The 26,769-nt window shown below is 43.8% G+C and overlaps 1 protein-coding gene across 1 annotated transcript in view; it reads left to right on the top strand.

The window, feature by feature from the left end:
- LOC147448270 (heat shock 70 kDa protein 14-like) overlaps window positions 1-26,769 on the top strand; it is an 83,788-nt gene that overhangs the window by 21,751 nt on the left and 35,268 nt on the right. The window contains exons 7-9 of the mRNA XM_086524123.1: window positions 22,898-23,044; window positions 23,160-23,309; window positions 23,392-23,522. Of these exons, the coding sequence (XP_086380249.1) occupies window positions 22,898-23,044; window positions 23,160-23,309; window positions 23,392-23,522 (428 nt within the window). The remainder of the gene's footprint in view (window positions 1-22,897; window positions 23,045-23,159; window positions 23,310-23,391; window positions 23,523-26,769) is intronic.

Genomic DNA, 26,769 nt, shown 5'->3' with positions numbered 1-26,769 from the left:
TCAGAGTCAAAAGCAGTTTCTCTCTCTCTCTCTCTCTCTCAATGAGAGTAAAATAATAAAGCAAATCAACCCTTTCTCTCTCTCCAATTTCTTGCGTAGCCAAAAGCAGGCAGAATGCGTTGCTAGGAGCTGTTTTTTTTCCAGCTTGTGTGATTTCCGGAATCCAGACATTGTTGCCACGTGGCAATAGCGCCAACTTTTAGGGTTTTTCAGCCACTTAGGGTTTCAGCCAGCAGTTAGGGTTATGGTTTCCAAAAATTAAGGTTTTTGCAAAATTAGGGTTTTGGCAAGAATTAGGGTTAGCAGGGTTTTAGGGTTTTTGGGAGAAATTAGGGTTTCTGCTATCGGTAGCCACGTCATCACTTTGTGAGACAGGACAAGCTTGTGCTACAGTCTAGCGTCAGTCATAGTTTAGTTTAGGACCTAGCTTGGCACTTTGTGAGCCTCTAGTAGAAAAAGTTACTGGAACGGTCGGAAAACCCCCCCTCCTCCGAAAAGCGGAACGCGAACGGGGGCCAGAACGGTAAGCTTAAAATATGCTTAAATTAGGTTGGATTTGACCTATATGTTAGGAGAGAGCCATACACACCCATTAGTGCCAAGTAGAATCCTATTTAGGCATGCTTTGCAATGATTCTTTAGTCTTAAGGCTTACACGCGATTGCGCATTACACACAACACATGAATTGGGATCATCCTTTACAAAAGCATCTTGATTCTTCATAGAAAGAACATCAACTCAAAGTTGAATAGAGTCCAGACTCCACACAAAAGCTTGGAGCAAAAAGATGATAGATTATAAAGATGGCTTACAAGGCCAGCCTGCCAGCCAAGGCACTACAAAAAGAATGTAGAGGCTAGAGACTAGAGCGCTAAATAACAACTGTAAGAGTCACTAAGTGACATGTCAAGACTCAAATGACTCATGTGGTAGTGCAATACAAAAGGGGGCAAAGCTGACTGCCACAAAGGAAACAAATATCAAAATCCAATCAGCAATGAGTCATGACTTATGCGTGATGTTCACCTCTGGGTAGGGGCAGAAGAGCATCCCACCTCCCAATCTGTAGTGGAGTTGTGGCCTTCATGAATATCATCCCAATCCTCTTGCATAGGCTTATCCTCATGCGTATATCCTCCTGCCTCTCCAAGCACCTCTGTCTCTGCCTCCATCTCCCACTGTAGAAAATGATCTGTCACTTTGGATGCCGACCTGCAAAGCATTCCCAACTGACAAAACAAGGTCATTGCTTTCTCCACTTCAAGTCGGTTTCTCTTTCTAGATGCAATGTGGCTATATACACTCCATAATTGCTCCAAGCAAGAGGAGCTAACCGCTTGGTTGAGAATGTGGATGGCAAGTCGCTGAAGATTGGGACCATTTGAACCATGTTCTTGCCACCACAAGATGGATGAAATCTTGGTGCGATCAATTTGGGCATCGGCTATCCCAAATGATCCTCGCATATCCCTGTAAAATGCAAGCCGATCCTTGATTTTGCGTTGCATGTCACGATCAGGGTGAAGCTTCTTTAAGATGGTGTTCCAATGTGTGTTCACCTCCGAATCATGCTCCTGCTCTGCACCCGCACCTTGGAACTCTGGGTCCAACACAAAAGCTGCACTATGAAGAGGTGAACTATAGGCATTCCACTTGCTACTGTAAAGGTCTTCGATATCTTCGTGCCTATCTGGGTCTTTCTCAAGATCTGCAAGTGCCTCGACCATGCGATCCATTGCTTCATGGACCTTGCCAATGCAAGGTTGCATACCATCCATCACTCTAAGCAAGTGGATCACTAGTTTCACCATTTTATCAATAGTCTTCAGACTTCCAGAACTCAGGATTCTCTACCTTCCTTGTATAAATGATCCCTGCGGCGACTGTACTTGCATGGGAAGTCTCAGCAAACTCTATACTGATGAAGAGCTGCCGCATTGCACTTTGACACTCTACAAAGCTGCTCACCATTAGATAGTTGTAGGCGAAGCGGGTCTCACAATACTTTAGAAGCACTTTGCCACCCCGATCGCTTCAAGAACTCGGATTGAAGTATGTTGTGGTTGTTGATGAAAGCACCACCTTGGACGTGGATGCAATGAGAGGCTCTATCCAAGGTGGTTTGCTGAAATCCTTCAAGAGGTTGCTAAGGCAATGTGCCATGCAAAAAGACATCGTGATGTTAGGATAAGCACCTCCCAAAATAGCTCCGGCTGCCCTGTTTGATGCCTCCCCATCAGTGACTAGACCTATCACAAGGTCCGACCCAATGGTCTCTACGATGGAGGCCCACTCACCTGCAAGGACATCTGTTAATTTTCTCGTCTCCGTGGCGTCATGGGAGTGGGCAAAATACATGTCCCCTTTGGAATAGGCAACAATGCCATGGATGGACCTCCTCCTAGTGTCGCTCCATCCCATCCGCAATGAGGGTCACGCCATACTTCGTCCATCGCCTCTTCATGTTGAGGGTTGCCATCTCCACAACGGCCTTCTCTCTATTGAGTAGAGTAGTGCGGAGTGCCTCGGAAGAGGGTCCATACTCTCCAATCCTCATGCACATGGTCTTAACGTACTCCGACCTACACAATGCACACAAGAGGGATTAGGATTTACTATTTAGATGAGAATCGAGATGATTGATTGTGAGAAAATGATAGTAAGTCTTACCGAGCCTTTATGAAGGGGATGTGATCATGATAGAAAAAGCGGGCAACACTTGCATCCACATCCTTCTTCCTTTTTGGATCCCAAGTGGTATGTAGAGTGCGTTGGTGAGATTTGGGATTAGAGACCGGAGTAGTATTAGGCATTGAAAATGCTGATTGAAATGATGTCGCCGCCGTCTCCGTCGTTGCCGCATTGCTATCACTACCAACCGATGAAGAAGGTGTAGAAGAGGGAAAAACCAAGTCGTTGGGATCGATTGCGGGACACTTCGGCCTTGCCACATCTTTCTCTTCTTTGTTGGCTTTGATGGCGGCATCCTTGGCTTCAAATGCCTTCAACAATTGCTCGTTGACCGCCTTGCATATTGCTACTTGTTGTCCCTCTAGCTTAAGGAGGTAAGCAGGGACTTTGGTTGTGCCTGATTGCTGTTCAAAGCCACATAGTTTGCACTTCCATACACGTGCACCACCGGTCAAAAAATACTAACTGTCGTTTCGGATAGTCTTGGCGTGCAAGTCATAGTTGCATACCCTCGCATGCCCAAGCAAGTCATAGTTGCATACCCTCTCTTGCACAGTACAATCATTTCTGCATTTAGGTATGTGAGCGCGTGAACAGCCTCTTATAAGTCATTAAATTAATAAGTGACCTTGTGTTAGGTGCAACGGAATGATTGTTTGCGCTTTGCTCAAGATGAGTGCTCCGAACTGTGCTCAAGGTTCCTTTTGTTCTTATGGCAAGTAGAGCCTTCCGTTCTTAGTGAGAGAAAGCTATGATCACAAACAAAGTGAATGGACACTGTGCGTGCAAGTGTATGAGACTGAGAGATAGAGAGAGAAGAGAGATACGACACCAGAGACGTTGTAAAACCCTCCTCCGAAGGCCCCACTCTCGTCGGCGAGAGTGGTCTACTATTGATTGCACAAAGTGGTACAATGACGATGCAATGGACTGATGCAACCTGGAACTATGTCGGTGACGACGACGGTGATGACGACGACGACTTTAGGGCTGAAATCTGCGGTCTTTCTACTGCTGTCCAAAAACGCTATGGGCTGAAATCTGCAAATCTTGTATCTGCTGAATTCTGACTCTATGTCGGTGGCGATGTCAATGACGACGATGCGACGACGATGCGCTGAAAACGCAGATGCTGAAATCTGCGTTTTCCGGGCTGAAACTGTAAACCTTGCGGAAATTGAGCGTGCGGCGAGGAACTGCTGCGGGAAGGTGAGATCTGCGAGGTTCTGGACTTGATCTGCGGGTACTAACTGCTGAAAACTGAAAACGCTGGTCCTAGGGCTGATCCTGTCGCGATAGATCTGCAAAACGTTGAGGTTGCTAGCAGATGCAAAAACGCTAGGGCTGGAAATCTGCTATTGTTGCTGGATGTTCTGCAAATGCAAAACGCTAGGCTGATCTGCTGTAGTCGCCAGGGCTGATCTGCTATGCAAAAGCGCCATGGGTGGTTCTTCATGCAAAAATGCTAGGTTGATAGATGCAGAAAAACGCAAGGCTGACTGCTCCAAAAATGCTAGGTCTCTTGAGGGGTTCTGTTTAGAAGGTGCATGTTGAGCGTGTGCTCCTGCTGCCTCTTCTGCCATTGAGTGCTAACTTGGGTTTGCTTATATACAAACTTAGTAAAATTGCCGTACCTACTTTTGTTGGAAAGTCACTTAAAAATAATAAGTGAAAAATACAAAAAATAGGGAAAATAGGCTAAATGCACTGGAAATTTCCCTGGACTGAATCTGATGGATTCTGAAGAAAATACTGATGATCATGTTGTGTGCAACCAAAGGATATGCATCTATGCTAAGTGACTGGACATGCACGGTCTACGAATAGACTCACAAAAGTGCCAGGTCACTGCTAATCTAGACTGAATGGACTGACTGAACCCTGATCATGCTGTAGCTTGTCCACAGATACATAGGGTTGGATGTGTCACGTGACATCCCCTCCTTTTCAAAGTGAGGTACTGGTACCGAACTGTATGGCGTCAAGGGAGATCGCCAACAGCATTCGGAATCCTGGAAGGGACTCTTCGCCAGCCCACTTTGTTGTGTGGGTCGTGCGGTACTTGAACTTCATAAAGGTTTGCAACGCTTGCTTCTTTGGGCCGTGCCGAAAGTGACACAAAGTCTTCTGTGGCTCCTTCGATGCTTCAACTTCGTCTTTAGTCATGCTTCTTTCTTCTTCAAGAATGTCCGAGGCTGAAAATTCCTGAAACCATTTCCAACACAAAACCATGAACATACTCATTCCATGTAAAGTGAGTGGAAAAAATCTTGTCTTCTTCAAAGACTGTGCATGTAATATGGATGAACAAAGAGACGGAGTGCCAAACCGTTCATCAAACATATGCAAACAATGAGATCGAATCTTTCTCTTATGATCTAGAGCAATCAACTTTGGCAAATCACAATGGAAATGTCCACGCTTGGTGCTCATACTTTCATGTGCTCGTTCGGAAACTGTGTCATGCCAAGGAAGAGACATGCAATGTGACTTCTTGACATACATACTTTTCAGCTTTTCACGAAAAATCCGCATACATTCGTGCTCATCCATGAGTGAAACGTGCTCAACATACAATATGTCATGCCTACGAAAAGGGATCACATAAAGATGCTGACTAAAATACAGGAAACGATCACGAATGAAACATTCGAACAATGCGTGAGTAGCAATCATGCGAACACATAATACTTCTTGTGATGGTTCTTTGGACCTAGGCTCGAGAGCCAAGATCGCTTCTTCCTGAGGGATCGCATCGTCCTGTGGGGGTTCTTTGGACCTCGACTCGAAAGCCAAGATCGGTTCTTCGTGATTGATCGAATCTACAACGAGGTTAGCTTCGCTAGAAAAAGAATCCACTAACACATCATCCTTGTGAATAATCACATCATCTTCATGCAACTCATCATGCTTGTGAGAAATCACATCTTGATCATGCAAATCATCATGCTCGTGAGAAATCACATCTTGATCATGCAAATCATCATGCTTGTCATTGGCATCCAAATCATCATGCTTAGCAATATCATTCAAATCATCATGCTTATCTTTGTTATCCAAATGATCATGCTGATCAATGTCAATCAAATCATCATGCTTATCATCATCATGCAAATCCTGTGTGTCATGCTTTGGAGAAGAAGAGACTGTGAGAGTCTCCTTTTCCCGATCCTGTTGAATCTGTGCCTGCATTTGAGAAAAGAGTCGCAACATCTCTCGCATTCTTGCTTTGGTCTCGCGGTCATATTTTGCTTGTCTTGCTTTGGCTTCCAAGCGGGCTTGCTCGCTCGTACGCGCTATGGTTGCCATTCTTTCTTGGTACTGGCACTCTATGGCTGCTATTCTTTCTTTGTGTTCACGCTCTATTTCTGCTTTTCGTTCTGCATCTCTTGCTTTGTCTTCTAACTCCTTGTCCATCATCCTCTTGTCGAAAGTCTCCATAGGAGTTAGTGCAATCCTTGTCGTAGATGGAAAAGGGGGAGGGTCAGAAAAACCTCCTGGTGGGGAAAATTCTTCTTCGCCTCTCTCATGCTCATGACCTCCAAGCGAAGTATCCATTCCGCTTCGAGTGATGATCATTCTGAAGTCGTGGGTTCTTGGGTTCTTAAGTCCATGAGGAACTTGGGTTCTTGGGGGTCTTGGGTTCTTAAGTTCACGAGGAACTTGGGTTCTTGCGGGTCTTGGTTCTTGAGGTTTTCTTTCGTTTGCAATCTGTGTTTGAGAAGGATCTTCTCTTCACCCGAGTTCTACTCCTTTCTGCAGGCGCACCCCTTGGCGGCCTTGCACTCACACCAAGGTTGCTTTTTCCCACCTCATGTCGATTGGCCGGCCGCTAACTGCACGGTCCGCTCTCAATGAGTGAAAAGAGACACAAGGGGAGGCTAGACAAGCCCTTCTTTCTTGGGATTCTTGTCACTCTTCAACAAAACACGATTAGGAATCGACACGCCCAAGCGAACTTGAGTTCGTGTGACCTCAACAAGCAAAAAAATTCATGTGGTTCTTTCCTTGAGTGATACAGAACATTGCCAAAGCTCTGATACCAATGTTGTTTGCGCTTTGCTCAAGATGAGTGCTCCAAACTGTGCTCAAGGTTCCTTTTGTTCTTATGGAAGGTAGAGCCTGCCGTTCTTAGTGAGAGAAAGCTATGATTACAAACAAAGTGAATGGACACTGTGCGTACAAGTGTATGAGACTGAGAGATAGAGAGAGAAGAGAGATACGACACCAGAGACGTTGTAAAACCCTCCTCCGAAGGCCCCACTCTCGTCGGCGAGAGTGGTCTACTATTGATTGCACAAAGTGGTACAATGAAACGATGCAATGGACTGATGCAACCTGGAACTATGTCGGTGACGACGACGGTGATGACGACGACGACTTTAGGGCTGAAATCTGCGGTCTTTCTACTGCTGTCCAAAAACGCTATGGGCTGAAATCTGCAAATCTTGTATCTGTTGAATTCTGACTCTATGTCGGTGACGATGTCGATGACGACGATGCGACGACGACGCGCTGAAAACGCAGATGCTGAAATCTGCGTTTTCCGGGCTGAAACTGTAAACCTTGCGGAAACTGAGCGTGCGGCGAGGAACTGCTGTGGGAAGGTGAGATGTGCGAGGTTTGGGACTTGATCTGCGGGTACTAACTGCTGAAAACTGAAAACGCTGGTCCTGGGGCTGATCCTGTCGCGATAGATCCGCAAAACGCTGAGGTTGCTGGCAGATGCAAAAATGCTAGGGCTGAAAATCTGCTATTGTCGCCGGATGTTCTGCAAATGCAAAACGCTAGGCTGATCTGCTGTAGTCGCCTGGGCTGATCTGTTGTGCAAAAGCGCCATGGCTGGTTCTTCATGCAAAAACGCTAGGTTGATGGATGCAGAAAAACGCAAGGCTGACTGCTCCAAAAACGCTAGGTCTCTTGAGGGGTTTTGTTGAGAAGGTGCCTGTTGAGCGTGTGCTCTTGCTGCCTCTTCTGCCATTGAGTGCTAACTTGGGTTTGCTTATATGCAAACTTAGCAAAATTGCCCTACCTACTTTTGTTGGAAAGTCACTTAAAAATAATAAGTGAAAAATACCAAAAATAGGGAAAATAGGCTAAATGCACTGGAAAATTCCCTTGACTGAATCTGATGGATTCTGAAGGGAATATTGATGATCATGCTGTGTGCAACCAGAGGATATGCATCTATGCTAAGTGACTGGGCATGCACGGTCTACGAATAGACTCACAAAAATGCCAGATCATTGCTAATCTAGACTGAATGGAGTGACTGAACCCTGATCATGCTGTAGCTTGTCCACGACACAGGGTTGGATGTGTCACTTGACACCTTGAGCATTTTTTAGCAATCGTTGGCTGATTCAATGGCTACTCGACCCATCAGCGTGGACCTATAGAGGCAGCCTTGGCGCTTGAGGAAGAGGCAGAAGAACCGACGAGGAAGGTCAGTCCCGCAGTATCAGCTTCTAGCCAGCGTTTTTCTCAAGCATCCTCAACGTTTTTGGATCAGCCCATCAGTGTTTTGGGACGCAGACATCAGCATTTTCAGCACTCAGCTCGTTACAAATCCTCGTCACAACACCACCAGCTTTTTCAGATTTCACCATAGCAGAGCAGCGTTTTTCAGTTTTCAGCCTTAGCCTTGTCATCATCATCGTTGTCGTCGCAGTACCTAGCATCTCCAACAGTACCCATTAGTACCTCAGTAGCACCGTAACACAAGTACCCTCATTGTTGTCGTCGACGCAGTACCCCATCATCTAGCACCCCTTGCATTTTAGCTTGGCTCCTGCCTAGCTCAACGTAGGGATCATTAGGGCCCTCGTGTCCTTAGCATCCAAGTACCTTACAATACCAAGTACCCGCATTACCAAGCACCAACAATACCCGGCAGTTCCTGCAATATCAAGCACCAAGTATCCGCAGTACCCCGTCCTTAGCCTCACAGTACCACAACACCTCGTTAGTACCCAACATCAGTCGCATCAAGTAACCATTAGCATCTCATCAGTTAGCATCATTGCATCCCCATTTTGTGTAAGTAATAAAGCAAGTACTTGCTTTGGCAACAGAGCAAGGGGGCCCTTGAGGGTGGTTGGTGTTGGGGTATAAAGCCCAATGTGGTCGCCAAGGTCAGTGGGCGGGCCGCTAGGTATGTACACATATTCTTTTGTAAAAACCTAATAAGAACTCACTATGCTCTAAACATTACAGTAGCGCGAGTTCACCATATCGTCGTGCTCTTCTTCTCGCACTCTCTCTCGCGTCGCACTTCCGCTCGTACTCCTTCAACTGGTATCAGAGCTCAGATCGAGGCTCGGGGCAGCACTGCAGGAGGCTAGAGTCACCAGCTCAGATTGGAGTGAAATTCGACACGCGAAGACACGGCCCCAAATCCTGTGGGGGCTTTGTGATGTCAGAATTTCATTCTGAGGTCATCTCGGTCACCGTTCAGCTTCGACAAAGGTCTGCGCAGGCCATTTTCGACTACGTGGTCTCGACGGGTGCAGATCCGACTCTGCAAATTTGGGGTTTTTCGGCCTACGACTGCAGGTGCTGAGGATATCGACACTCCCAGAGTGTTGATTTGTGGTTGTCTACACATCGAAGGACGGCTCGCACTTCTTGGAGGCGTGTCACATACGACACGGGCGCATCTACACAGACTGTAGGCGACATCGACTAGTTCATCAGGTAGCTTGTGTTTGCTGCTTGATATTCCAGATTTCATCCTGACATTGCAGGTACTTCCACATGGGATGTATTGTCAGAGATGATGTATGTCTGTTGAGGGTTTGCTGGCTGTGAGTCACGCAGCAAACAACCGCCGCAGCGGTTACAGCATACAGTGGGAAATTTGTGGATGTATGACTTTGTGGGAAGTCTATGTACTGTCAGATTTACTGCAGCCTTTGTTGAGGGTCGAGTGAGGTTTTATTGAGCTAGGGGATTCTCGAATGTTGAGATCCTTTCGGTGATACAGGTCTTGGAGCGATCCCTCGAGCACCCTTAGATAGGCAGCTAGGATGTATTGACTGTGAGTTAGACAGTTGGGATTGCATCTTTGCTTTACTGCCGTTGAGGCATTGTCGCAGTCTATGCTTACAGGACAGTGACAGGACAGTCAGAGACAGTACAGGTGCAGCACAGGTTTACCTACAGCTTACAGTGTCAGAGAGACAGTGTTTTTCGAGCTGTTTTTTGGTCTATTTTTAGTACACCAGAGCCATTTTACAAAGGAGACTCTGCCGAAATTTATGCAAAATCTGAAGCTTTCTTGGTTCATTTGACAGGTTGATATTGGTTGAGAGGTCAGTTTACAGGGGAAACTCTGTCGAATTTTTCCAGGAAAGTAAACTACTGTGAAGCGTAGCTATGGCTGGATCACAGGACATTGCTCTTTACAATATCAAGAAGCTGGATGGAACCAATTTCCCATTGTGGAAGAAGCAGATTTGGCACGTGTTGGTACAAAAGAAGCAGATAAAACCTATGAAGCTCAAGGGGATAAAACCAGAAGATATGGACGAAGATGAATGGAGCGAAATGGATGAATTGACACTTTCTACCATTATGCTGACTTTGGCAGAAAGCGTTTACTTCAATGTAGCAGACGAGATGTCGGCTTATCTAGCATGGTTAAAGCTGAGTAATCTTTATGAGAAGCAGAGTGCAGCTTCACAGGTATATTGGCTTAAGAAGCTTGTTGACTTGAAGATGAAAGAAGGGACACCTATGTCCAATCATCTGAAAGAATTCAACACAATCTATAGTCAATTGTCAGCTCAAGGTGTCAAGTTTGATGAACCTGTTAGAGCTATGTTCCTGTTGATCACATTGCCGGAAAGTTGGGACACTTTTCGCACAGCTTTGAGTAATTCTGCACCTCCAGATGGTTTGAACATAGCAGGTGTAGAAGGAAGTCTGCTTACTGAAGAAACCAATAGAAAGACAATGGACAAAGGCAAAGGAACAGCCTTAGTTGTCAGGGAAAGGACCAAAGAAAAGTACAAAGGTGAAAAGAGGAATCAGTCTCGTAGCAAGTTCCGCAGTGCTAAAGGCAAGAGTGACATAGAATGCTACCATTGTGGCAAGAAGGGTCACATGAAAAGAGACTGCAGAGAATGGAAAGCAGAAAAAGACAAAGAGAAAGCTGAAGACCATGGTGAGAAGAACAAGTCCTCAGTGAAGATGTAAGAAATAAATGTGACAAACACTGTTGCAGAGGATGACTGTCTAGTGTCAGGAGACTTCTACTTCTTGAAGAATACAATGGACTCAGCTCTTCTTACAGCATCTGATGGAAATGCACTGAGTGACTGGATTATAGACTCAGGGGCATCACTTCATGTGTCTCCAAACAAGGAGTGGTTTACCTCTTATGTGACCACTAAAGATCATGTTCGGCTAGGCAATGGGCAGACATGTGAGATCTTAGGTGTTGGAGATGTTCAATTGAAGTTTCAGAATGGCTCTTCTTTCACCCTGAAGAATGTGAGACATGTTCCCGCAATTACAAAGAGCTTGATCAGCACAGGTTTACTTGATGATGCTGGCTACGTCACCACTTTTGGACAGAACATGTGGAAGATATCCAAGGGTTCTATGACAGTAAGACATGGAGTAAAGTCTAGAGGACTTTACATTATGTATGTATCAAATGTCTCTAAAAATGTAATCAATGTAACCGAGTAGCCGAACGTTTCTTTGTGGCATAGCCGGTTAGGACATATGTCCAAGAAGGGAATGGAAATCTTGTCTCGTTCTGGTTATTTGCCTGGCGTTTCATTTAATGATTTTGAATTCTGTGAACATTGTCTGTATGGTAAGCAAACACAGTAGCCACATAAGCATAGAAGGAGTAGAAGGGATACACAATTGGCACTTGTTCATAGTGATTTGTGTGGACCTATTTCTAACCTATCTCTAGGGGGAGCTTCTTACTTTATGACATTTATAGATGATTACTCGAGGAAAGTATGGGTTTACTTTCTCAAGCACAAGGATGAAGCGTTTAGTGTTTTCAAAACGTTTGTGACACTTGTGGAGAATCAGAGTGGCAAGAAGCTTAAATGCTTATGCACTGACAATGGTGGAGAGTATGTTTCAATGGCCTTTCAGAACTTTTGTGAGTCAAAAGGTATAAAACGTGAACTTACTGCTCCTTACAATCCTTCTCAAAATGGTGTTGCTGAGAGGATGAATAGGACCATACAAGAAAAGGTCAGAAGTATGTTGTCTAATGCACAGTTGCCAAATGGGTTTTGGGCTGAAGCTGTATCAACAGTTGTTCATCTTGTAAATAGATCTCCTAGCAAGGTTTTGCAGAAGGATTCAGTGGCAGAGATGGTATGGTCAGGCAAAATGCCCTCATACAAGCATCTCAGAGTCTTTGGTTGTGAGGCATATACTCACGTTCCAAAGGAATTTAGGAACAAACTTGAGCCAAAGAGTAGAAAGTGCATCTTTCTAGGCTATGGTAATTCTGGTGAGATGGGGTACAGACTTTGGGATCCCGAATCCAGAAAGGTTGTCCGCAGCAATGATGTTCACTTTAATGAATCCAAATATCATTCTAAACCAGAGAGGGTTAAGGAGATTAGAAGAGTTGTCTTCCAAGAAGATGGACCTGTACGTGCAAGACAAAATGTCAGGGCTCAAGAGGAGCAAGGACAGGATAGAGTGGAACCACAGGTTGTGGCTGAGCCTGAGCCACCTATTGTGCGTAGATCTGGACGTGTCACGCGACCTCCTGCTAGGTTTGTTCCATTTGTAACAAACTTGGACACTCCAAGTTAAGAATCAACCGCGACAGCACCAAGTAACCACTTCAAAACAATTCACAGATCACAATAGATTTGCACTGGCCCGGCGGAGTTCCGTGCCTAGAGATATTGGCCCCAAAGACTGGCGCCCCTTTCGGTATTTCTTTTTGTATTAATCAATCATCAAAGTACAAGAGAGCGGTTAGGGTTTCACTCTCAGACTCTGCGTCCAGATGCCCTGAGAAGTGAGGCCCTCACCACTAATTTAAAGGTTACAAGGGATGCCCAAAAGTAGAGCCCCAAAAGCTTTTAAAATCAAAAGCATCAGTTCTCTCTCTCTCTTAGAGAGTCTTTTCTCTTTTTTTTTAATAAAAAAAAAGCAAAAGCAAAATTCGCGTCGCTCATCATTTTCCAAAATAATTTTAAAAAAATAAAAATAAAAAAAAATAATCCGCCTCCGCGATTTCCGGAATTTAGGGTTTTTGGCAAAAATTAGGGTTTGCAGGAATTTTAGGGTTTCTGGCAGAAATTAGGGTTTTTGCTGTCCGCCACGTCATCACTTTGTGACACCATCTATGAACTATGTCATGTTGATTGATCGCAATGAGCCTTCATGTTACAAGGAAGCAGTGCAAATGAAGGATTCCGGGAATTGGCAATTGGCCATGCAGTCAGAGATGACAGCTCTGCATAAAAACAGGACATGGAAGCTAGTTAAATTACCACAGGGCAAAAAGGCTCTACCTTGTAAATGGGTTTACAGGTATAAGATCACCGCTCATGATAGCCAAAGTACAAAGCAAGGCTTGTTGCCAAGGGCTTTAAGCAAGAACAAGGCATTGACTTTGATGAAGTCTTCTCTCGAGTGGTCAAGATGACTACATTGAGATGCTTTCTTGCATTGGTTGCCATATTAGATTTGGTGTTGCACCAAATGGATGTCAAGACAGCGTTCTTGCATGGTGATTTAGATGTGGAAATTTACATGCAGCAGCTAGAAGGGTTTGTTGAGAAAGGCAAGGAAGATTGGGTATGCCAGTTGTTAAAGAGTTTATCATTTCCTGTACTCACAAGAAGTCAAGAACAAATCAGTATCATAATCAGGAATTCCATTTCATAAAGTCATCCAGCAGAATACTGTCAGCTCTCAGTATCCCTGAAGCTCAAAGAGACATCAGTGACTTTAGTATCAAAATCGAGGCATCTGTTGACAAAGGAGTGGAGTAACTCCCCTCTTGTGCATCCCACTGCACCAGATCTTCGGCCAAGCTGAATTCTGGGTTCCATTTGGAGTAGACTATGCTAAACCAAAAGCATCGAGGTAAAGTTTCACAATCTGAGGAGTATCTGCTAGGTCCTCCTCCTCCATCCACTTCGCATCAAGTGCAGGATAATTCTTGAACTTAACCAAGAACCGCCTTCGAACTTTACCCTTATTCTTCGTATCCTTATGTGCCAAAATCTGTTCAGGAACAAGGATCTCCTCGTTTTCTTCCACTTCGGGTTGCTCATCAGGCTCCCCATCATCAGGCACATCACCTCTAAAAGGTTTCAAGAGATTCACATGAAATGCATTGTGAATCCTCCAAGTATCTGGCAGTTTCAATCGGAAGGAGACTTCATTTATCTTTTCAGTAATCTGGAAAGGGCCGTAGTATCGCATACTAAGCTTTGGAAAAAGCCTCTCCTTTCCCTTGTTCTTTCGTAGGCGTGCCTTCTCAAAACGTAAGAGCACCCAATCATCCTCCTTCAATTTCATGTCGCGACGACGGCGATCTGCTGCCTTTTTCTGTCGTTCTTGAGACTTCTGCAAAGTCTCGCGAACCTTGGCAAAAGCCGTATCCAGATCTCGCGTATATTTATCCGCTTCAAAGATCTTATCTTTCGTGCTCAAGAAGGGTGGAACCTTCGCAGCACCTTCAACAATCTCAAATGGCGCCTTACCCGTCGACGAGTGTATCGTGTTATTGTAGGCAAATTCCACCAGAGGTAAATATCTTTCCCATTGAGTCTTCTGATCTGAGATATAAGACTTCAATAAATCTAGAACCACTGAATTGGCAATCTCGGATTGCCCATCAGTCTGCGGGTGGAACGATGACGAGAACTGTAACCGCGTGCCAATGTTCTCCCAAATTGCCTTCCAAAACAAACTCGTAAATCTGGGGTCTCTGTCGGAGACAATTGTCTCAGGCATGCCATGTAATCTGAAAATCTGGGCCACAAACAGTCTCGCTAAGTGATCCGGCTTGACTGTTTTCTTCACTGGAATGAAATGAGCCTGTTTGCTAAATCTGTCAATAACAGTCCAGATACCATCGTGACCACTCTGTGTTCTCGGGAGATCAAAAATGAAATCCATCGCTATACTTTCGCAGGGGCGGGTGGGTATGGGTAAAGGCTGTAACAATCCCTGTGCTTTATGCCTATTAAACTTAACCTTCTGGCATACCAAGCCACTGCGCACAAACTCTTCCACGTCTTTCTTGAGTCTCGGCCAAAAGAAATATCTCTCTACCCCTTTCATGGTGGTAGCAATGCCGCGGTGACCCGTAAAAGGTGGACAATGGCATTCAGTCATAACCTTTTCCCTCAACGGCTGTGTAACGCACAACATAGTCTTTTTCATCAAGTAGCCTTCCCGAAGGGAGTATCCAGCTACTATCTCCCCCTCCCGTATCCGTGTGAAAATATCTGCAAAATCTGTATCTGTGGCATACTGATCGACCATATCCTCGAAGCTCCTATGATGTATCGCGGAAATAGCCAGAACCAACGGTTTCCGAGACAAAGCATCTGCCACCACATTCTTCTGTCCCTGCACATGGACAATCTGGAAGTGGAACTGTGACAAGATGTTCGCCCACCGCATCTGTTTTTCCGAAAGCTACTTCTGTGACAAGAAGTAGCGCAAACTCTGATGGTCTGTAAAGACAGTAAAATCCGCTCCGAGTAGGTAATGCCGCCACTGAGTAAGAGCATGGATAACCGCCAAAAGCTCTTTCTCATAGATCTGTGCTGTCATCTCCGGCCTAGAGAACAAACGGCTCTCGTAAGCTATGACATGGCCTTCTTGCATCAAGACCGCACCTAGACTACGACCACAAGTATCACAATATACTTCAAATGACTTCTGCAAGTCCGGCAAAGTCAAATCTGGTCCCGTAGTCAATTTCTCTTTCAATGTCCTGAAAGGCAGTCACCTCTGTGGGTCCCCACGAAAAAGGTACTCCTTTCTGTGTCAAGATATGCAAAGGGGAAGCAACCTCTGCAAACTTTCGTATGAACCGCCTGTAGTACGAACATAGTCCCAAGCAGCTTCTAACTTCATGGACATTCTTCAAGTCGGGCCAATCACGGATAGTCTCTATCTTGGCCGGGTCCATTCGCACTCCTGCTTCTGACACAATGTGTCCCAAAAAGTGTATCTCTGGTAGGAAAAATTCACTTTTCTTTGCATTGATCACTAACTTGTGATCTCGTAATGCCTGAAAGACTTGAAGCAGATGATCTCTGTGTTCTGCCTCATTCTTGGAGAAAACAATGATGTCGTCAAAGAAAGTGCCAACAAATAGCCTGTACTCTCGAAAAATCCTGTCCATCATCCGGTTAAATGTTGCAGGAGCATTGGTTAAGCCAAAAGGCATCACCAAAAACTCAAATAACCCAAAAGCCGTCCGAAAAGCTGTCTTGTAAACATCTCCTGGTGCTATCTTGATCTGATGATATCCACTCTTCAAGTCAATCCTGCTAAAGCACGAGGATCCCTGTAACCTGTCGAGTATATCATCGATCCTAGGAATCGGAAATCTGTTCTTGATGGTGATTTCGTTGAGAGTGCTATAATCGATACACATTCTCCAAGATCCGTCTTTCTTCAAAACCAACAACACTGGAGAGCAATACGGTGAAGTACTAGGCTGGACAAGACCCTTTTCCAAGAGGTCTTTCACTGAGTTCATAATCTTTTCATTCTGTACTCGGCTCACACGATAAGGTGGCCGATTCGGTGGCGTGCTTCCAGATATCAGATCAATGGTATGATCTTCAAGCCCTCTCAAAAGCAATCGGCATGAGCATGGAGAAAAAAATCTTGGCGTTCTTTTCTTCAGGTCAAAACATATTCAACTTTTATCCATCGTTCAGTTCTCCCAAAAGAATGAGTAAGAAAACTGAAGTTCATCAAGTACAATCTCTAAGCCCTTCATTTATCAAAGTCGCTTTCTCGGCCCGGTAGTCAACCACGGCGTAGTTCTTGTGGTACCAAGGGATCCCGAGTAGAACGTCACTCACGTGCCCTGAACACCCCTGTCATTGCAAACGAAGTTTGCCAATGCTCGGTGTAATGGCAACATCCCATCCGGGTACCAGTCGAACTACCTCTGCCTATGGCGTCAGTCTGTCGGGCGTAGTTCCAAATCGAGCCGCCAATTCCAAGTGAAAAGAAGTTGGCCTTGGCTCCTTCAAAAGAGCTTCCTGATCCTTCACTTTGCCCCAAAAAAAAAGCGGCAAAGTTTGTACTTTCATTCATTTGATTCGGTGCAAGTCCCACGCCATGTGGTACCAGTTCTGCTTTTCTATCTGCCTTTTCTGCCACATTCCTCAGCTGCTCTCAAACTCTCAGACCTGTCGTCGTCTTTATCATTCTGTTCTTTCTGTGCCTTATCAGGGCACTTTGCGGAAATATATCCTTGTTCCCCGCATCCAAAGCACTTCCCCTCTCTGATGAAGCGAGCTGTCTCCTCAGGAGTAAGCTTGGGTCGTGCATCCTTTTTTTTTCCTCTGGGTTGCTCTTTTTCATTCTACTTTCATTCCCAAAAGTCTGTTCGGCTCGTTGTGTCATGGCCTCATCTCTGGGGTAGGTCAGACTGCCAGAGTGAATGGCAAAGCCCCGCTTCGCATGACTCATCAACTCCTGAATAGAAGCTGACTTCTGTTCCAAGCAGTGATCTCGGATCTCTGTAGGTAGACCCAAGGTAAACCGCTCAATCTGTTCTCTGAATGAGATCTTCTTGAATGAAGAGGCGGGTAGAAAAGAGCTCCAGAATCTTTCACAATAAGAATTCATTGTATCGCTCTTGGTCATCCGGAGATGGTTCCAAGGAGCTCGTATATCTCGCTCAAACTCTTGAGTAAACCAAGAAGACATAAAAAGCCTCTTGAATTTCAGCCATGTAACTGGCACAGTCTTGCTTAATAGAAGCGTGGACTACCAAGTACGAGCATTCCCCTTAAAGTAAGAGGCAGCTCTCCGAATCTTGGAGTGCTCTGAATAGCGTCCTCTGGCGAAAGCGATGTCAAAGACACAGCCTTCGAAGCATCTGAGTCTCCTGAAAAGTATCAAACTTGATCGAGTGGCCACCTTCCTTAAACTCTCGGACTTTCTTGCTTTTATCTTCGAGAAAGTCATACTGGTTGGCTTTGTAAAAATTCTTCTTGTTCGCATAAAACTTTCCGTCATCGGAACCTGAGCTGTCTGTAGACGAGTCCTCAGTAGAACTGTGAGTCTCTGGGCGAGATTTAGCCTTCTTTGCCTTTCTCTTGCCCTTTCCAAAGCGTTGCTTCTTGCTTCGCTTTTTACCTTTTCTGTCTTCTTCGCTCGAATCCGAGGAGCTAGAAGAACTGTCAGAAGAAGAAGAAGAAGAACTGGGTAGGTCTTCAAACTTGACGCGCTTCTTCAATTTCTTTGCCTTGTCAAATGTCGACCGACGACCTAAATATCCCGGGAAGTCAAGTGCCTTTCTTCTGCTTTTTGCCGTGCTTTTTGGCTTTCTTTTGCGTGTCAAAAAGCTGAGCAATCCGTGCATCAACCACGTTCTCCAGTTCCTTCTCCGTATATTTCTTGGAGGCAGAAGGTTTCTTGAGAGCGGGTCTCGGGAACCACAGGTTGTGGCTGAGCCTGAGCCACCTATTGTGCGTAGATCTGGACGTGTCACGCGACCTCCTGCTAGGTTTGTTCCATTTGTAACAAACTTGGACACTCCAAGTTAAGAATCAACCGCGACAGCACCAAGTAACCACTTCAAAACAATTCACAGATCACAATAGATTTGCACTGGCCCGGCGGAGTTCCGTGCCTAGAGATATTGGCCCCAAAGACTGGCGCCCCTTTCGGTATTTCTTTTTGTATTAATCAATCATCAAAGTACAAGAGAGCGGTTAGGGTTTCACTCTCAGACTCTGCGTCCAGATGCCCTGAGAAGTGAGGCCCTCACCACTAATTTAAAGGTTACAAGGGATGCCCAAAAGCAGAGCCCCAAAAGCTTTTAAAATCAAAAGCATCAGTTCTCTCTCTCTCTTAGAGAGTCTTTTCTCTTTTTTTTTAATAAAAAAAAAGCAAAAGCAAAATTCGCGTCGCTCATCATTTTCCAAAAAAAAAAAATAATTTTAAAAAAATAAAAATAAAAAAAAATCCGCCTCCGCGATTTCCGGAATTTAGGGTTTTTGGCAAAAATTAGGGTTTGCAGGAATTTTAGGGTTTCTGGCAGAAATTAGGGTTTTTGCTGTCCGCCACGTCATCACTTTGTGACACCATCTATGAACTATGTCATGTTGATTGATCGCAATGAGCCTTCATGTTACAAGGAAGCAGTGCAAATGAAGGACTCCGGGAATTGGCAATTGGCCATGCAGTCAGAGATGACAGCTCTGCATAAAAACAGGACATGGAAGCTAGTTAAATTACCACAGGGCAAAAAGGCTCTACCTTGTAAATGGGTTTACAGGTATAAGATCACCGCTCATGATAGCCAAAGTACAAAGCAAGGCTTGTTGCCAAGGGCTTTAAGCAAGAACAAGGCATTGACTTTGATGAAGTCTTCTCTCGAGTGGTCAAGATGACTACATTGAGATGCTTTCTTGCATTGGTTGCCATATTAGATTTGGTGTTGCACCAAATGGATGTCAAGACAGCGTTCTTGCATGGTGATTTAGATGTGGAAATTTACATGCAGCAGCTAGAAGGGTTTGTTGAGAAAGGCAAGGAAGATTGGGTATGCCAGTTGTTAAAGAGTCTTTATGGCTTAAAACAATCACCGAGGGCATGGTGCCATAAATTCCACAAGTTTATGCTTTCTCAAGGCTACAAACGTAGTGAGTTCGATCACTGTCTATATACAAAGAAGGCTAAGGATGGCAGTTGGCTGATCCTTATTTTGTATGTGGATGACATGTTGATTGTTGGCAAGCACTTGGAAGAAATTTCAGCTTTGAAGTCAAAGATGGCAAAATCGTTTGATATGAAAGACATTGGTGAGGCAAGTCATATACTTGGTATGCGCATTGAGAGAGACAGATCAAAGAAGTTGATTTGGTTATCTCAAACAGAGTATATTGACAAGGTTTTGCAACGTTTCAATATGGAGAAGGGAAAGGCACTGAGTGTTCCATTGCCACCATATGTGAAACTTAGCAAACAAGATTGTCCCGTGTCTGAGGAAGAACAGGCTGAAATGGATAAGATTCCATATGCGTCTGCAGTGGGTAGTTTGATGTATGCAATGATTGCTACTCGCCCAGACATTGCATTTGCAGTGGGAGTAGTAAGTCGATACATGTCAAACCCAGGCAAGAAACATTGGGAGGCAGTGAAAGGAATATTGAGATACCTGAGAGCTACAAAGAGTATGCGTATATGCTATGGGAGTTAGGAGCTAAGTGTAAAGGGTTTTACAGACTCAGATTATGCAGGTGACTTAGACAACCGAAGGTCTACGTTAGGGTATGTCTTTACATTGGCTGGTGGAGCAGTATCATGGCGTTCTAGATTACAAGATTGTGTTACTCAGTCTACTACAGAGGCTGAATATGTTGCAGCATCAAAGGCATGCAAAGAATCAATTTGGCTTAATCGACTAGTAACAGATTTGGGAATCAAAGAAGAGATGCCTGTGTTATATTGTGATAGTCAAAGTGCTATACAATTGGCTCGCAATCCAGTTTATCACTCAAAGACAAAGCATGTGGATGTGAAGTATCATTTTATCAGGGAAATGCTCGAGGATAAGCAACTTCAGCTTGTCAAAGTTTACACCACAGAAAATCGTGCTGATCTACTTACAAAAGGACTTCCCTTAGAGAGATTTGTGCATTTTCGCAAGCAGTTAGGTGTAGGGTAGTACACCACTTCTCTACATCTCTTGTATATTAGCTTGTATAGTAGCTTCTCTCACACTTAAAGTACCACATTGGAGTTTAAGTGGGAGGTTGTTGGGGTATAAAGCCCAATGTGGTCGCCCAGGTGAGTGGGCGGTCCGCTAGGTATGTACACATATTCTTTTGTAAAAACCTAATAAGAACTCTCTATGCTCTACACATTACAGTAGAGTGAGTTCACCATATCGTCGTGCTCTTCTTCTCGCACTCTCTCTCGCGTCGCACTTCCGCTCGTACTCCTTGAGTTGGGACCCGACATGGCGTGTTGTCTCTCTTTTCTCTCTCTCACTCTCTGCGTCTCTCTCATTCATTGTCTTCAGTTTTAATTTCTCTTTCAAGTGAAGTAAAGTAACCCTTGTGTTTTTAAGTCTTATTTTAATGTTACGAGGATTTGACCCCTTTCATATTGACCCGGCCACTTTGAAAAGGTTTATAATCCTTAAACTTTAAAAGTAAATGTTTAGACGTGAGTTTCTGCCCATTCTGTAGCAAGTTTGCCATGTTGTTTTCCATGCTACTTTGGGCTCAGCATGCCAGCTTTCGTCCGGACGCATTTTCACTTTGTCCGGCCGGTCACTTTTTCGGGCTGCCATCGTAAAAATATTAAACTACAACTTTTTTGAGCGAATTGGGGACCTTGTTTCGAACTATTCTGCACTACGTCCAGCGATTGTTCTACTTATCATGCTATCCAAACACGGATAAATTTCTAGATGACACATTGCACTGAAAAATTGACCTGCTCATTTAAATTATTAATTGGTATCAATAAGGTCATAAAATATTTTGTGCACACAAAAATCAATTTCATTTATCTGTAGTCGTGGCTAAAAATATTATATACCTCTGGCTTCTAAGGAGTTGTTCTCAACTGTAGGGCTTCATGATACTTATGCAAGATGTCTGAAAATCGTTCAATTGTGATTCTGTCATCCTCTAAGAATCTAGAGGGGAGTAATTCTTGAACTTTATTAAGTACTTACGATAAGACCTTCCAAACTTTAGTTGGCGCTCGTGATGGTGGATAATCTGTTTAGGAAGAAGTATTTCTTCAGTTCCATCTACCTTAATGGGATCTTTTGTAATTGGTTCTGCAGGAGGTTTGCCAACGAAGGGTCGTAGAAGAATCATGTGAAAAGGATTATGGATTTTCCAAGTCTGTGGAAGATCCAATCTAAATGCGACTTCATTTATCTGTTCTGTAATCTTAAACGGGCCACTGTATGTGTTGGGAAGTTACACAACTCTCTTTTTGATCGGACTGTTTCTTAAGTCCCGCTTATATATATATATACACGCCGTACACTAACCTGGAACTAACACTGACCATTCATTCTACATAGAACAATAAGGACTCATAACCCTAAACACTATTGTGTTTGGAGTCTACCGTACACTAACCGGGAACTAACACTGACCATTCATTCTACATAGAACAATAAGGACTATATATATACCGTACACTAACCGGGAATCAACACTGACCATTCATTCTACATAGAACAATAAGGACTCATAACCCTAAACACTATTGTGTTTGGAGTCTACCACAACCTGTGTCTTCTCTCTTCTTCTTTCTTCTCCATTGCTGCACACACACACACACACACACATGCTCTCACTCGCGCACTTCACCAACCAACCCCCTCGAGGGACCCCCACTTCGTTACCTGAGTGGTATGTGCTTTATTGCATAAACAAATCATACAAGATGGTGGTGGAGTGTCAGGTGTACCTTGGAGGACAACTTGCAAGGTTTTTTATGGGGTGCTTGTGTCCATTTTGTCTTTAACCTCAAGCAACCTTGTATATGTGGGTATTTTCAAATAGCTATAATAAGTATTCTTAGTTTGTAGACAAAAGATTCATTAGTAAGAGTTCAGATCCATCAATTTTAGTGTTTGTTGTAGAGCATTGCCAAGGAAATATTACCAAGTCTGCAGAATGGGCTCAATAATTGTTGCATACTAGAACAAGCACATGAATTAAGATGGGGGCCTTAAGACCGCAGAACAGATCGAAATTCATCGTATTTTTCTATGATGTCCATGGAACAAGAAGCCCATTGGAAAACCCTGTGTGTGCTATCATGTTTTCGTCCAATTTCTAAATTGCCTTATCTTTTTGGGGTGTTATCTTTGACATCTTGTTTGCAAGACACTTACATTCTTGCTCGCAGTAGTTACCAGTTATGTCTCAGTAATATTTTTTGGCATCGCTAGGGTCTTTGGGATGTTTCTCCTTCATAGTTTTGCACCTTTTGATTTTTTCTTTGATGCAACAGCTGTATGAGAAGTATCATGAGTATGCGACAGATCCAGAAAGAGAAGATTTGGCTGCAAAGCTTCAGGAGACAGAAGATTGGCTTTATGATGAAGGGGAAGATGAGACAAAGGGTGTCTATGTTGCAAAGCTAGCTGAGCTAAAGAAGGTCATTAATTGGAGACAGCTCTCTTTACTTTTTTATATAAAATGTACAACCTCGTAGCTTATATCGCCAAGTCAAACTCAGTGTAATATTTTGTTTTTTTCATGGGAATCCACAGCTTGGAGATCCAATCGAGGAACGGTTTAAGGAAGAAGAGTCCCGTGGGCCTTGTTTAGAGCAGTTGATTTATTGTTTAAATAGCTTCCGGGAAGCTGCAAGATCCAAAGATCCCAAATTTGATCATATTGATGCTGCGGACAAAGAAAAGGCAAGGGCTAAGTTTATGGAGGGGCTAACATTGATGCATGGTTCTGGTAATAAGTTTTTGACAACTCTGCTGTATGGTGCAGGTCATTATGGAATGCAACAAGGCAGAAGACTGGTTAAGAGAGAAGAAACAGCAACAAGATCATTTACCTAGGTCTGCAAACCCAGTTCTTCTGTGCGCAGAGGTTAAAAAGAAGACAGAAACTCTTGACAGGTATGCACTTTATATGTTATCTGCTTGCTATGTTTATGTGGGACATATCTGTGTACTTACTTATGTATGGGCATAGATTGGCCCTGTACGCACCTGAAGGCAGAGGGTTTTGAAAATGTCTGCTAGTTTGAACGAAGTGGGTGGGATTAGACAGGAGCACCGATAATTTTTTTGAGAGAGAGTGGGCTTGAGACCTTTATATCATTTCCAATATGTGTGAGCAGCGAAGGCAATGCTCTCTCTCTCTGTGACTCTCTCCCCCCCATTACTAAAACAGGGTATGAGGCCTGAAGGTAGATTACAACGAGCCTGTAGGTATCATCGAGCGAACCCCTGGAGTATTTTCAAATACAAACCATAGGGGAAAACCAGATATCATGATTGAATCACTAATGGAAAACCTCAAAACGAGGAAAACCCATAGGAAACATTACATGCGGAAATTCAGAAACAGTCAAAGTAGAGCTCGTAATGAAGGGAAGAAAGCTCATCCAAGTCATGGGCAAATTTAAGAGACCGTCGAAGGGATGTTTTGAAGAAGCATGCATAATCCACTTGAGCCTGCTGAAACATGAGAAAATTACGTCCTCTCCAAACTGTTCAAAGCACCCAGAATTTAACCCAGTCGAAATAGCATGCATACAGCCGGAGTTGAGGCGGTAGCACTCCAAAAAGGCAGAAATATTTGGCCAAAAGTTATGTCAGGAAATTGAGTGTGAAGACCTGTAGAGATGTGATCCACAGACTGTTGCGTAAGAGAACAAACCACAATAAATGTGGAATAATCTTAGTGCCGGCACCACAAGGAACACGTCCTGAGGAAGCCAGTCTTCTAGAAGGAAGAAATTTGCCAGTTGGAAGAACGCCCATGATACATCTCCACATAAATAATCGCTCTTTCAAAGGAAGCTTAGTATGCCACAACTCTCATGACTTTGTTACGCCACCATGCAATACCCTTATGCATATTCCATACTTTATTACAGTGTTCTTGTATCCAAGCAAATGACTGCAAATTACAATAAACCCTTTTTTGTAGATACAAAGAGGATCGAAATCCTTGAATGTCTGCCACATATGTCTATAATGCAGTCCTGACCAAAAGTAAGTCGAATTTGTCGAAATGAAAACACATGGCCATCAGCATTAACAACATCTGATATCCCGTCAATGCCTTTCGGGGAGAGAAAGTATGCCTGTTTGGGAGATCACACTGGACCAAAGTTTGATCAAACACTAGACTAGCCTGAGTAAATTGCCACTCGCATCATATCGACCATTCCATGACAACTCCATCGTTGTGAGAGTGCATGTGTGCGGAAAAAGAGAGAGAGAGAGAGAGAGAGAGAGAGAGAGAGAGAGAGAGAGAGAGAGAGAGAGAGAGAGAGAGAGAGAGAGAGGATTGATATGTCCATAGAGAAAGTAGACCACGTTACGCATTCTGAGACCAAAGCCGAATCCTGTCATTATCTGTGCAATGAAGTCCCAATGAACAATATCAAATGCCTTCTCTATATCAACCTGCATGATAAGTACATCTTGTCTACTATGTTTCGCATACTCAATGCTGATGAAAGCATTAGCAATATCCATAATTTGTCAGCGAGGAATGAATCCATATTGAGCGACATGTATGCTGGAGAACAAATGTTCTTTAATTCGTGTAGCAATCATTTGTGACATTTATTTATAAATGACTGATATAAGCATAATAGGGCGTTAATGAGAAAAAGATTCATAGAGTGCTTGCTTAGGCAATAATTTCACCAGGCCTTCTTTCCACGTTTGCGGCAAAGATCGTGTAGTCCATGATTCGTTATGAAAAGTTGAGGTTGTTGTAGGGACTTCCAAAAACGAAGGAAAAACTCAACCGTTAAACAATCTCATCCCGGAGATTTCCAACGACCAAGGTGTAACAAGCCTCTATGCAGCTCAGCTTTAGTAAAGTCAGCCTCAAGTGTATTTGCGTCATCCAGTGTCAATATAGGATGTACATATGACAACAATAGTTGTTTTGCAATACTTCGTGTGAGGTGGCCTCAGGAGCTGCAAAACCTGTTGAAAATGATTCACCATGGAATTTGCTAATTAAACTTTATTGGTAGTTCATTGTCGAGAATCATCCTCAACCCTTTTAATGGCCGTAGATTGCCGTGAATAACGCAAATGCTTTAAGAATTGTTTCGACGAACAACCTTTATCCATGAGAGCATATTGTCTGATTCTGACCTTCCAGTTTTCCATTTCCTCTTTTTTATTATGCATCAAAGAGACTTTAGCTGTAGATAATGCCTCTTGTTTAGGAATAGTAACCAGTATAGAATCCGCAAGACTTTCTAACTCTTGACAGGTGGCCTTATCTGCTTGCACCTTTCCTCTTTGTTGATGCATATACTACGTGCCATAATTCTGTATGACTGCTTGTATACGCATAGAAAAATGATACCAAGCCACATCCACATCAATAAACATACGAGAGACAAGAGGAGGAATCACTGCTTCAACCAACTTTTGGAATGCTTGGTATGAAAGATATGCATTATTGATCTGCAATAACTGCTTGCGGGGAAGAGGAAAATCTTCAAGAGATGCATCAAAATAAACCAGCAGCCAAAGAGGAAAATGGTCAGATAGGGTAAAAGAACGATCAACAGTCATCGTACATGCAAACATCTCATATTGGTGAGTACCCAATAAATACCTCCGATCCTATCTTGTGTAACGAACTTGGACACTCCAAATCAAGATTCTACCGCGACATAACAGGAATTCACTTCAAGACAGTTCACAGTTCACAATTGATTTGATACGGTCTGACGGGTTCTGTGCCTAGAGATATTGGTCCCAAAGATTGGCACCCCTTTCGGTATTTCTTTTTGTATTAATCTGTTGCACAAAGTACACAGAAGTGGTTGGGTCTCACTTTCAGACTCTGCGTCCTGATGCTCTGAGAAGTGGGAGCCCAACTACACTTATAAAGGTTTTACAAGGGATGCCAAAACCAGAGTCCCAAAAGTTTCAAAATCAGAAGGTTTCACTCTCAAGCCTTATTGAGTAAAATAAAGCTTTTCAATAAAGTTCTCTCTCTCTCTCTCTCTCTCTGTCTCTCTAAATTGCGTAGATAAAAGCAGGTCCAAAAGCTACGTACAGCACGCCATGCCACGTAAGCAAATCTGTCTCAAATCACGGATCTGTACAGTGTTGCCACGTCATCATTTCAGCGGACGGATGTGTGTACATCCATCCA

The sequence above is a fragment of the Adiantum capillus-veneris genome, chromosome 11 (assembly GCF_014529385.1).
Source record: "Adiantum capillus-veneris isolate H3 chromosome 11, ASM1452938v2, whole genome shotgun sequence".
NCBI lineage: Eukaryota > Viridiplantae > Streptophyta > Polypodiopsida > Polypodiales > Pteridaceae > Adiantum > Adiantum capillus-veneris.
The sequence above is the reverse complement of the archived record's forward strand: the minus strand, read 5'-3'. Positions and strand labels throughout refer to the sequence as shown.